The 13,418-nt window shown below is 44.4% G+C and overlaps 1 protein-coding gene across 2 annotated transcripts in view; it reads left to right on the top strand.

The window, feature by feature from the left end:
• The window catches only part of THSD4 (thrombospondin type 1 domain containing 4), a 680,084-nt gene that overhangs the window by 29,055 nt on the left and 637,611 nt on the right, over positions 1 to 13,418 (top strand). For both annotated transcript variants that reach the window (XM_031668519.1, XM_021940676.2), the window contains one exon: positions 10,088 to 10,157. In XM_031668519.1, coding sequence (XP_031524379.1) covers positions 10,088 to 10,157 — 70 coding nt within the window. The remainder of the gene's footprint in view (positions 1 to 10,087; positions 10,158 to 13,418) is intronic.

Here is a 13,418-nt window from a genome sequence, read left to right as displayed (position 1 = left end):
AGATTTTAACTCTCGATGGTTCTGGTTGGGGATTATCACTGAATCTTGGACAAGTTCTGGATGCCATGTAAAATTCAGGGCCATTAAAGTCCATGTGGACCAAAGGGTAGGCTAACCCTAGTTTAGGAATGTTTGTCATCTGTTAAAAATTAGAAAGGAAATGGTACTAAATGATACAGAATTATTTATGTTTCTTAAAGACTTATTCCAAATTATGCACCTTTTTTTTTTTTTTTTGGATGCACAATTACGTCTTTATTTGTTTGTTCAGTGAGTGATAGGAGGGAAACACAATTTTATCCCCAGAACAGTACAATAAATGCTGATGGCTACCTGACTTGGCCAACAAAATCTCTGGAGCCAGTCTGCTTGACCAGATGCTCTTCCTTTACTTCAAGGAGTGCTTTCGTAGGGTTGACATATTTTCTGTTTCGAGTGAAAGTGAAGAAAAAAACAGAACTATCAAATGCCAAACAAGTAGTGAAATTGGCAGGAAATAAAATTGATTTCGGTGATTTTTATTTTGAACAGTAGTTTTTGAAGAATTACAGATGTAATGAGAGTGATTACAGAGTTAGAAGGTGATTTTTATAGATCTTATGAGGGAGACTTCTGGATTATTTTAAGGGTTTTACAGGTTGATGGCCCTAGGTCAAGTGTCTGGTTTTAGTCTTCTGAAACTTAAAGTTTTTCTTTTCCTCGATACATCCTTCAGTAAAGTATTATTACTTTAATGCCTGTCAGCTACTGCACTTAGAAATACAACCAGAAGAGTTGAGGAAATGAGAAAGAGAAAGGTGGCTGTTCTTAGGGGTAATTGAAAAAGATCCTGAGTACAGAAAGGAAGAAAGGGGTTAAAAAAACGTGTGTGTATGTGTGAGAAAGAGAATGTCCCAAGTAGTGATATTTCAGGTACAATTGATCACTGAAAACTGAAATTTCCCTCAGGGGTAAAGAAATATGTGATAATTGTGTGGGGTCATGGAGTCAATCAGTGTCCCTGTGCCAGTGATCAGGAAATGGGGAGAAAGAGGATGGGGAGGAGGGAGTGGAGGAAGGAGAGGGAAGGAGAAGGAGGAGGAGGAGGAGGAGGGGAAGAGGAGCACAAGGAAGGGAGGCCAGGCCTGGATCACAAGTATTAAACTTCATGGTATTAATAAGGCAGGCCAGAATTTGTGTAACTTACATCTAAACTACTACTTGGTTGATGCTTAATAAATATTTGTTGAAGAGTAAATGAATAAATTAATTACTACCTTTTATGTACAGTAGATAAGGTTGAAATTTTATCTTTCCTGACCAGGACGGTTAGCTAGTTAATTACAAAAGTAGGGTGAAGCATGGAAATCAAACAAATGACACACACACACCTTCGACAGTTTGCTTTTACCTTAAAACACATGTACGTCCATTCACCAGTTTTTTGATTTGGGGCCATGGACCTTTCTTTGCTCATGAACCCCTGATTGTCTTTCTTGCACAAACCACACCCATAAGCGTTATCTGAGGTTTCCATTTGGGTTTCTTTAAAGTGCAGTGAGAATTTAAAGACATTTGCAAAGCAGTCTGAGTACCAGAATGATTCTGGATTTTTATTATTTTTGCCCCTAATCATTTGCAGTTGTCTCATCCACACCTAATTTGCCAGTAGTTTTTTTTTTTTTTTTTTTTTTTTTTTTAATCTTGGCTGCTTGCCTTTATTGAATCTTTCCAAAGCAATTAACTTCATTTTTGTAGAAACAACTAACAAATGCTCTTTCTTCTTGTGCTTGCTTTCATGGGTTTGTGTACTATTTGAATACTTATGTCATTACAAAGCAATAGCAACTGGCATAAACAGGTGTGGGAACATGGTTGACACTATGTGAACACAGCACATCTCGGGGGTGCAGGAGGGTGCAAGTGTCCCAGGGAAGAATCTGCCAGAGTCTTGTCTGTGGGAAGCTTGGGAGGACCCATCTGAGTGGTAGGCATAGAGGCTAGGAGGAAATAAAATAGATTTTTGGAGGGCTGCCCTGGCAAACCCCCATCTGTAAAATGACGGCAAGCATTCAGACAGTATTGATTTTTCTTTATGCCTGGCACAGGCCTGTACCTGGATCCTGTCCTCATCACTCACTCCTTGACTGTGGGATTTGCTAGAACATTCTGTACCCAAAAAGGTTCAGTGGAGTCAAGGTGTGATCACTGGGCTGCCAATTACCCATTCCTTACATCTCTAAGTGGATTTTTATGCCTTGGGTTAACATTGACCCCTTCTCTTCCTGCCAGGGATTAGAACCAGTAATTCCAATTTGTAGAAATCTGCTTTTTACCAGTGTCTTCCGTTTCCTAGCTCTTTGGTTTTTCCAACAGGGAATTCTGGGATGAACTTAGAAAATATTTTCTTGATGAAAACTGTCATAGAGCAGCACTTTTTTAAAAATTTTTATTTTTTAGAGACAGGGTCTCTCTTTGTTGCCCAGGCTGGAGTGCAGGCACAGTCATAGCTCACTGCCACCTCAAATACCTGGGCTCAAACGACCCTCCCACCTCAACCTCCTGAGTAGCTTAGACTACAGGTGCGTGCCACCAGGCCCAGCTAACTTTAAAAAAATTTTTTTTGTAGAGATGTGATCTCACCATCTTGTCCAGGCTGATCTTAAACTCCTGGACAGCAGCGCTTTCTTTAGTGACTGGTATTTCCTCCCTCCTCTCTTTCTCCTTTTCTGCCTTCACTTTATTCTATCCTTCCATTCTGTTATTCACTTGATATTCATTAGTCTTGAGGATGAGTCAAGATTATACAGATTGTTTTGCTTGCTGCAAAGGTGTATCAGAAACCATTTCTTCAAGAACCCTGCCATTGAGGAGGGAAATTTACCAAAGGGTGTTGTGTCTTTAAAAGCTGTGCTGTGTAGGCCAGCACAGTGGCTCACTGTAGTCCCAGAACTTTGGGAGGCCGAGGCAGGCAGTTCACTTGAGCCTGGGAGTTCAAGGCCAGGCTGGCAACATGATGAAACCGTGTCTCTACAGAAACAAACAAACAATTAACTGGGTGTGGTTGCATACACTTGTGGTCCCAGCTTTTCAGGAGGCTGATGTGGGAGGATCACTTGAGCCTGGGAGATTGAGGCTGTGGTGAGCTGTGATCTTGCCACTGCACTCAGCCTTGGTGACAGAGCAAGAGTCTCAAAAAAAAAAAAAGGAAAAAAGTCCGTGCTGTGTTAGAACACCTCACATTGCCAGAGGTACTGCTCGAGAAAATACAAATGGCTGCAAGACCTAAGAACCTGGAAACAAGTGATAAAAACCAATTTGCAGTTAGAATATGTGTCCTTAAGTCCACGCTCTATAATGGAAATATTTCACTCTGCACGAGCCAGGCAGGCCTTTTCCCGGGGCCTGTTGGTCTTGGTTTGGCTGCAGCTTGGTTATCTGAATGTTTCCAAGACAAGGCAGATCCAGAGGGAGCCCAGTTAAGAGGACACAGGGTCACTGACAGTACAGTAAACAACACCTGATAGCAGGAAGGAGACAGCTAAATGCCAGCCAGATTCCAAAGGCCCTAAGGGTCTGAGGATCTCAAGCCCCAGGCTGCTGTACGCCTAAGACCAAAGACCGCCACCTTGGGCTGCACAAATTGATTGATATTCACCTTGGTGCCTCTGAGCCATCTAAGAAAGGTTACTTAAGCTCAGATTAATTTGTGTAAGAAAACAGAGGAAATAAATAGAACGTATTTTTTTAAGTTTGGGATTTATGTGGTTAGTTTCATTTATTTTGAAATTTAGAATGTCCTCTGGTGGGACTGCATGAATGCAGCTTTATTGCATCCACCTAGTTTCTGATGATTCTTGCAAGCAGTGGCAGAAAATAAAGGAGCCCGTGAAGCCACCAGGCTTCCCCACCTCACGCAGAGTGGGGAAGAAGGTGGATGTAATCAAATGGCAAATGCTTGTTTTGTAAAAACGTGTTGTGTCCTAATGAGGCCCCGTGGCACAGTGGCTAAGAGTCCAGGCCAAGGGTCTGACTGCCGGTGTTAGAAATCAGGCTTTACCACTTAGTAGGTATGTGTGGCTCTTTGGCAAATGACTTAGTCTCTCTTTGCCTCAAATTCCTTACCTGCAAAATGGGTATAATATAAGTGTCTGATAGGATGGTTGTGAAGTACTACTTGTGAGCCCTGAGATCAATGGTAGCCATCAGCTCTTTGTTGGCTAATGTCATTGGTAACCCATCCCCCTTCCTTGCTGCCTTTACTCTTTTTTTTTTTTTTTTTTTTTGAGACAGAGTCTCGCTCTGTCACCCAGGCTGGAGTGCAGTGGTGTGATCTCAGCTCACTGCAAGCTCTGCCTCCTGGGTTCACGCCATTCTCCTGCCTCAGTCTCCCGAGTAGCTGGGACTACAGGCGCTTAGCTGTTGTCAGAAGAAGGCAGAGGGCAGAGCTGAGCACAGTGAAAATGCATGCTTAGCAAATATTTTTGTTTTTCTGAGACGGAGTCTTGCTGTGTTGCCCAGGCTGGAGGGCAGTGGTGCAATCACGGCTCATTGCAACCTCCACCTCTCGGGTTCAAGCGATTCTCCTGCCTCAGCCTCATGAGTAGCTGGGATTACAGGCACACACCACCACGCCCAGCTAAATTTTGTGTTTTTAGTAGAGATGGGGTTTCACTGTGTTGATCAGGCTGGTCTCAAACTTGTGACCTCAAATGATCTGCCTGCCTCGGCCTCCCAAAGTGCTAGGATTACAGAGGTGGGCCGCCGTGCCCGGCTAGCACACATTTGTTATCTCCAGAGTGCACTAGGCAGGATTTCACTTCAATGCTAAGATTTTGGCTCTCTTTTGCTAAGGTCGATATAATTTTATTAGTGATCTGGTTGCTCCCAAAATATCTCTTGGGTTGTATTCACTGAGGAAGAAAGGAAGTAGTTTTTTTTTTTTTTTCCTTGTTTTCCTTGTTTTGTTACTTGATATGCCCAAGTGGTGTTGTTCATTGAGGTAATTTGAGGTACACAGGGGCTGTGACAGTATCCACCCTCAGCGCAGCTGAGATGGTAGGGGGCATGGAGAGTGGGACTGGCCAAGGCAAATACAGAAGCCCAGAGCCCCAGTTCCATGATGTAAATCTTGTACCAAATTTCAGTGAGCATTATTTTCTACACGGGGAAATGAAATGATGGAGTGTTTAAAACCTAGAACAGCACTGGGTAGATGGCAGAACTTTTTTTTTTTTGGTTGGTGTGAAATGTTAGGTTATTTCGACTGCAAGGTGAATCGGAAAGTCTTGGTAGGAATGTAGCTTCCCCCCGCCACTTGGAAAGGAGTGTGTGATTTGTTTGCCAAAGGCCCTGGTAGCCTTCAATCTGTCAAAACGTTGCAAGCTGGGAGCGGTTTGCCAAAGCAAACTATCAAAGTGAAATAACACACGAGTTGCACACACAGAGACACATGCATGCTCTCTCATTCTCCAGACATTAATTTTGAATTGGGTCAGGAGGATCAAGGATTTGGGCTAGATTGTTGGTGTTTTGAAAAGAGGTGGGCACAGCTACAGATACCAATTAGCTAAGTATGCGCAAGCGGGGTGAGGTATCCTAAAACAGAGTGTGCTGAGCAGGGGTGGGAAACTTTCAGCCCTTGGCAGAGTTTCCTCTGGCCCCTGGGGTTATATATTGCTGTGCCTGCTGTTATTGTAGCCCAAAGAATAATTGCCCCTCTGGGGGAATTTATTCTATTCCATTCAGAGCAGAGACCATTTAATATCTCAGATTTTACTCCAGAATGAATTTTGTTGGGTACCCCTATGCATTTTAGCTTCAGTAGGGCCCAGTAAATGAAGAAAAGAAGCATTTGAACATCTAAATATAATTTGTTGCACTTTTGTAACAAGAGGCACCAGCAAACATCTTGCTGCCATATCTTGTCATCTTCTAAGGATGGTTTTTCGGAGAGGGGTAACACAGAAATTCAAAAGCAGAACTGATTTTTATAAATCCCTCATAAAAGAAAATTGTAAAAGCTCCCGAAGTGGCTTGGGACATTTTTGAATATGTTAATTCATCGTATTTTCACTTAATCTTGAGATTTCAGGGGTCACCAAGATGGTGAAGCATCATTCTTTAATTCAGTGAATGAAGCTCCTGCTATATAGCAGCCACTCTGCTAGGTGCTGGGGAATAAAGTAGTGACAAAACAAACTCCCTGGTCTCATGGGGCTTACATTCCCTTGGCTAGAGAGAGAGAAATGTAAATAAAGACATAGTATGTGAGACAGTAAGTGCTATGGAGAAAAGGACTGGGCTGGGAGAGGGATCACTGTTTTTTGTAGGCTCAAGGAAGCCCTGTGCAGACAAGATCCTTTGGGCAGAGACCTTAAGAAGCGAGGGAATGAGTAGAATTGACCAGGCAACCTGGAATGCAGTTCCTCGGAGTCAGAGGAAAACCTAGATGTGATCTCCCTCCCTCTCCTGCCCCAGGTCCCCCTGAATGCTATGGAAGTGCAACCTCAGATCAGTGATTATCCAAAACTGCTCCGTACAAATATGTGGCTACTGTGTGTGCCAAGAGCTTTGAGGCACTGAGGTGTAACACGTTTATGGAGCTGCTGGTTTTTTTTTTCTTTCTTTTAACAAAACCACACCAATCTGGTTTTCTTTTTAAATGAGTAAGCAGTGCCAGAATGTGTTACAAATGATTCACATTTGTAGGCCTGGGTTCATAATGTGCTTTCTTGCACATTAACTCATTTGAGGTAGGAAGACAGGTTATATAATTCCCATTTTACAGATGAGGAAACTGAGACACAGTGAGAGAAGGTGATTTGCCCTAAGTCATGCAACCATGGAGCATGGACTTGTGAGTTGTGATGCACATGTTCTTGGTTTAGAGGTCAAATTGGATCCAGTAGGGATACAGCTAGAAGATTACTGTCCTTTTGCCACCACTGTCTGGGAACCCGCTCTCTAATTCTCCTGCCCTATTGCTGGAAGACATCTTGGGCAATATTTCCAGTGCATTATGTGTGTAATGAACAGGCTCATTTTCAAGTATTTAAAAGTCCAAAGAAAGTTGTGTGTGGTGGGAGTAAGAAGGGGAATCATTTTAGAAGTTATTCAGGACATTGGTAACATCACCATCTAGACCTGAACCATTAGCTTCCTGTGTCCTGAATAGCACAGATCTGTGCATCTGCACTGGACAGGACAGACAGAGAATGTTTCCATCATTGTAGAAAACTCTATTGGACAGTGCTGCTCTAGATCCTCAGCAGGTTATAATTCAACTCTTTTATTCTTCTCCCCACTAATTTCATATTATTGTCCCAAATACATCCCTTGTTTGGAAGAATGTTGTTATAAATACAGTATATTAAAAGGAAAGTCTAGCCTGTGCACGGTGCTCATGCCTGTAATCCTAGCACTTTGAGAGGCCAAGGCGGGCGGATCACCTGAGGTCAGGAGTTCGAGACCAGCCTGGCCAACATGGTGAAACCCCATCTCCACTAAAAATATAAAAATTAGCCAGGCGTGGTGGTGCCGCCTGTAATTCCAGCTACTGGGGAGGCTGAGGCAGGAGAATCACTTGAGCCCGGGAGGCAGAGATTGCAGTGAGCCGAGATCAAGCCACTGCACTCCAGCATGGGAGACAGAATGAGACTCTGTTTCAAAGAAAAAATAAAAATAAAAGGAAAGTGTAGTCAGATACAAACATTTTGATCTCTCATCCAGGTAAAAACTTCTTTTCTCCTCTAAGCTGGTCCTGTTGTAGCCTCAGACCCCTGTAGTAGGGAAGAGGGCGTTTGGTTGGTTCCTTCACACTCCTAGTTTCCTGCCCTGCCCACTCACTGTCATTGAGAATTCCTTCAGGGTGAGGCACAGGAGAGGAGAGGAGAGGTAACCGGCAAAGAGGTTCCCAGTGGGACTGCTGTTCCTTGTAATCTGGTGCTGCTGTCCTTGGTTGGCAGATGTCCAAGTTCCAGATTCTCCTCTCTCGGGGCACTTTGGAGAATTTCCCCCTCACTAGGCTCTCCTGCTGCACCATGCCCTCGTGCAGGCTATGCAAATCTGCTGACTCCTTAAGGTCCACCTCCACCCCCCAGCGCCTGTACTCCATGGGTATAAGCCGCAGGCTTACTTTCTAGGAAACGTAGAAAGTAAAATCTTTCTGGTGAAAATCTTTGGTGGAGTCCTTTCCAGATAACCTAAGTTCCGTGTCTTTCCATGGTGCTAAAACATAGCATCTCCTGCCCCACCAGGCTCTAAAAATACAGACTGTTCCCACCTAGCCCTCTCTCCATTCTTCCCTCCTGGATACTCCAGCTAGGGTTTGGCCTTTAGATGTTTTTCAGAGGAGAATCAGGCACTAATCCTTGTACCCCCGGATACCAGGGCATCTGGATCAAGCTCTGAATGTTGTCCCTCTTGCTTGGCTTGGGGAAGAGCTCCTACTTTTCCTTCCCCATAGGGGAGTGGAGGGGCTGTATGCAGCTCTCCTACATCGTTTTCAGGGAAATCCACAGCCAGCAAACTCCATCCTCCAGCCTCCTTGTGCATACAGGTGGGAGGTGAGTGAGGGGATGACGGGCACCCGCTTTGTCGTTCCTGAATAGGCAGTGCAGCTGCTCTCTTTGGAATGTGTGCATACTTAGTACCCATGTTCTCAGCTCTGGATCCTCAGCTGCAACTCCATGACTACAGCAAGAAGGATGCCTGCAACACCATATTACAGAGACCATCTTCCCTGCTTCTCACCACATTGCACAGTCTCTAGCCAGTCTGTCCATGTCCGTTCTGTGTGGTCTGCTGGGTCACTTACTTACAAAACAGGAGCTGGGGTGGAATTTTGGATTCTTAGAAATGGTGGATGCTTTATCGAACTCCACAAGACCTAACCCCCAGCTGCAGGCAGGTTTTCCTCATCTCCACACTGACGTGGTGGTTTTTCTTGGTCTGGGGCAGTGTTTCCCATCTCTCAGTTGTGTTGCAAGTCTCAGAAAGGTTGGGAACCACTATATTATTTAACTTAGGTTAAATACGGTTTGACAAATGGTCAAAAGATATAGAGGCCTCATTGCAGGGATGCTTAAAATAATGACACTGATGATATGAAATCATGAGACCTTGGGCATTTAAATTAATTGACAATACTTGTCTCGCCTTTGGTCCGAGGTTACATTTCCAATCACATTCAGGTGGGACTTGGGGCAGGAGAGGGAGTGAAAGATCTAGGTTTTCCTCTGACTCAGAGGAGCTACATTCCAGGTTGCCTGGTCAACTCTACTCCTTCCCTCACCTTCTTAACTTACTAACCATGCCAATTGTTTTACCTCTGTCATATTCAATGATCCTCACAGAAGGTGAGAATGTTTGAGGCATGAAAATGCTAACTGACCCGAGATCACCCAGATGGGAATGATGGAGCTGGGATTCTAGCCTGGCTCCATGCCTTCTCCAGCACACCCTGCTGTCTCAGCCGGCTCCTATTTCCCCACCTCCTCTTTATTTGATGACATTCCCTAATCAGGGCTGGTGACAGTGAGGCTTAGCACAGCTAATCCCACCCATGGAGAACATATGTGACATCAAAAGGCTGGAAAGAGGCAGAGGAATGGTTCCCAGGAAAGCATGAGCTGTAAGGAGAGGAACTTCTGTGGCAGGCTCAAAGGCCACACGTTTCCCTGAGCCTACCACCTGTGAAGGACCGCATGTGGGCTGCACTAGCACTCTCTCTGCCAGGCATGGTGCATCCTCTTACTCAGTTCTCCCCTGAACCTCTGAGCCAGTTCCAGTTCCTGTTGTTATCCCCATTTTTCGGGGGAGGAGACTGAGACTTAGAGAGGTTAAAGCTCTGACCTAGAACACCCCTGTGGGTAAGCAGGAAGGCTGGGATGTGATCCCACACCTGCCCCATACCATGCCTTGCCACAGCACCATGCTGCCTCCCTCCTATGGGGCCGACACTTTGTGTCTTCACTGGGTCACGTCCCAGGGCCTGGGTTGGGCTGTTCCCCCCCATCCACTGATGAGATGGTGATGCTGCCTTCCACTGGGTGCTGTTGCCTGGAACATACTCACCATCTTGCCTGTTGCTATTTTCCCTTTTCAGTGTCCTGGGTTCCCTCCTGCTGCTTGGATTCCAGTTCGTGTGCCCACAGTCCTCCACTCAACACAGGAAGGTAAGCCATGGCCGTCCAGAGGTTTTCTTCTCTGCCCAAGAGGCTAGGGTCACTCTGGTCACTGCCCTGAACTTTGTTCTATTTGAAGGTGAGTCACCACTGATCCTGAAAGGAAGCACAATTTACAGAATGTGGAGTGTACTATTCTGTTCTCGCATTGCTATAAAGAAATACCTGAGAGTGGGAAATGTACAAAGAGGTTTTATTGGCCCATGGTTCCGCAGGCTGTACAGGAAGCATGATGCTGGCCATCTGCGTGGCTTCTGTGGAGGCCTCAGGAAGCTTACAATTATGGTGGAAGACAAAGTGGGAACAGCACTTCACATGGCTGGAGAAGAAGCAAGAGAGAGAACGGGGAGGTGCCATACACTTTTAAACAACCAGATCTCACGAGAACTCATTATTACCATGACTGCACCAAGGGGGATAGTGCTAAACCATGAGGAACCATCCCTATGATCCAATCACCTTCCACCAGGCCCCGCTTTCAACATTGGAGATTACAATTTGACATGAGATTTGGGTGGGGACACAGATCCGAACCCTATCATGGAGCTTAAAATGTGAAGCTGGTGCCTGGAGTCGGTCTCTGATTTGAGAGCAATGGCAGCTTTGCAACTTGTGTTCGCTACAATGGACAGCTGAGAGGTCAGTGAGAGCACTCTACAAAGGCATGGGCAGGGCTTAAGGAACCCACTTGGAAATGGAGGAGACCAGTATGGAGCTTTTACCCTCTCTTGGGGCACCTTCAAGGTCAAGGGCAGGGATAGAGCTGCAGCTGTAGCTGTGGCTGTTGCTATGCAAGAGAACCCCCTGACAGGGAGTCATGATCATCAGTACAGGGACACAGTCACTGCCAACTGATGGCCAGGCAGGGATGGAACTGCGAAATAAGAACCTCACCTTCTCTTTCCTCTCACCCCTCATTTCCTGTTGGTGACTCCCTTTGGCCAAACCGAGCAGAAGACAGAAGATAAGAAGGCTTTGATGCAGTCCCCAAAGGCCAGCCTCCTGGGCCACAGGACTGGGTGGAGAAGGGTAGACAGCATCTAAAGGAGCAAATGGACAGTATTGCATACGCTTCCCTTCAGGCTTTGTGTGTTTTATAGTAAATGAACCACCCACCATTGCCTGAATAAGCCTAGTGCTGCCCTACAACTGAGCAGGTCCTTGATCAATGTTTCCTTAGAAACAATGCATGACAAGACTCTTAGAAAGTCCCTAGAAGCCCTTCCTGCTACCTAGGAGCTCCTCCTGTGTACCTGGAATCAAATTCAGACTCCTGAGATCAGTTATTTGTATCCAAGTGTGACCAAGTTGGTTGACTCCTTTCCTGAGAGAGGGTTTTCTTTTCTTTTTCTTTGTTTTTGAGATGGAGTTTCGCTCTTGTCACCCAGGCTGGAGTGCAGTGGCACGATCTCCGCTCACTGCAACCTCCACCTCCCAGGTTCAAGTGATTCTTCTGCCTCATCCTCCCGAGTAGCTGAGATTACAGGCCTGCGCCACCACACCCAGCTGCTTTTTTTTGTTTTAACAGTAGAGACGGGGTTTCACCATGTTGGCAGGCTAGTCTCGAACTCCTGACCTCAATCAGGTGATTGATCCACCCACCTCGGCCTCCCAAAGTGCTGGGATTATAGGCGTGAGCCACTGCACCGGCCTGAGAGAAGGTTTTCATAGGGGAAATTCAGGACAGAAGGGGGCCAAGAAAAAAGAGTGTGCGCACATATTTGGCTAAACATGACCCTTCTTGGGAGCAGTTCTTCGTGCTTTTATCTGATTATAGTCTAATTTATTTTCTGTTTCAATCTGTTTTTCTGGACTAGGTATAAACCTCTACTGTACTGTATCTCCTACTAGGATGTCAGCTCCATGAAAGTAGGAACTTACTGGTCTTGTTCATGGCCCTATTCCCAGCTCCTAGAATAGAGCCTGGCATGTTGTAGGTGCTCAATAAAATCCTTGTTGAATGACTGACTGAATGCAAAACCTGGCCAAGGTCTAAGCATCATTTCACTGGATTCACCTGGAAATTTGCACCACCCCCCCACCCTGCTTACTCTGCTACATCATCTCTATTCATAATATCAGGACTCAGAAAGGACAACTGCCTACTTTTATTATGAAGTTATATTATTTATTAATGTTTAGAATTATCAGGTTTGTTAATACTAACAGTTGAATCAATTTACTGTGTTCCTCTTGTTGTTGTTGCTCAAATAGGCTATCATAACTGAAAATACCTTATACATGATCAATGTACTTTGCTGTCTCCTGTAATTTTTCAAGTTAACCTGAATGATATGTGAGTAACCTGAACAAAAGTTCCCCAAATAGGTATCACTCTCATCTTTCTTCAAGTGTTTGCTCTGAGAAATGGGGAAAAAAGATTTATAAGTTATTTTATCATTAAAATTTTTTAATTGATGTAGTAATTGTACAGATTTATGCATACAATTTGGTGTTTCAATACATGTGTATTATATAATGATCAAATCAGGGTATTTAGCATTCTAGTCACCTCATGCACTTATCTTTTTTTTTTTTTTTTTGTGGTGAGAACATTGAAAAGCCTCTCTTCTAGCTATTTTGTCATATATAATACCTTACCGTTAACCATCATCAAGCTACTGTGTAATAGAACACCAGAACTTACTCCCCCTCTCTTTGGTAACTTTGTACCCATTGACCAACCTCTCCCCACTCTCCCCTCTTTTCTTTCCCCTCTTCTCCTCAGTCTCTGGTAACCTCTGTTCTCCTTTCTGCTTCTATATCAACTCTTTTTTTTTTTTTTTCAGATTCCACATATGAGTGAGATCTGTGATATTTGTCTTTCTGTGTCCAGCTTATTTCACTTTAAACATAATAACCTCCAGGTCCATCCATGTTGTCCCAAATGAAAAGATTTCATTCTTTTTAATGGCCAAATAATATTTCCATTGTGTATATATGCACCACATTTTCTTTGATGTTCATTTGTTGTTGGACACTTGGACTGAATCCATACTTTGGTTAATGTGAATAGTGCTGCAGTAAACATAGGGGCACAGATGTTTCTTGAACATTCTGATTTCATTTCCTTTGGATATATATGCAATAGTGGGATTGCTGGATCCTATGGTGGTTCTATTTTTAGTTTATTAAGGAGCCTCCTAATGTTGTCCATGGTGGCTGTACTAATTTACAGTCCCACCAACAGTACGTAAGTGTTCATTTTCTTCTATATCCTTACCAAACACTTGTTTTATATTTTATCTTTAT

The sequence above is a fragment of the Papio anubis genome, chromosome 7, assembly GCF_008728515.1.
Source record: "Papio anubis isolate 15944 chromosome 7, Panubis1.0, whole genome shotgun sequence".
NCBI classification, from domain to species: Eukaryota; Metazoa; Chordata; class Mammalia; order Primates; family Cercopithecidae; genus Papio; species Papio anubis.
The sequence above is the reverse complement of the archived record's forward strand: the minus strand, read 5'-3'. Positions and strand labels throughout refer to the sequence as shown.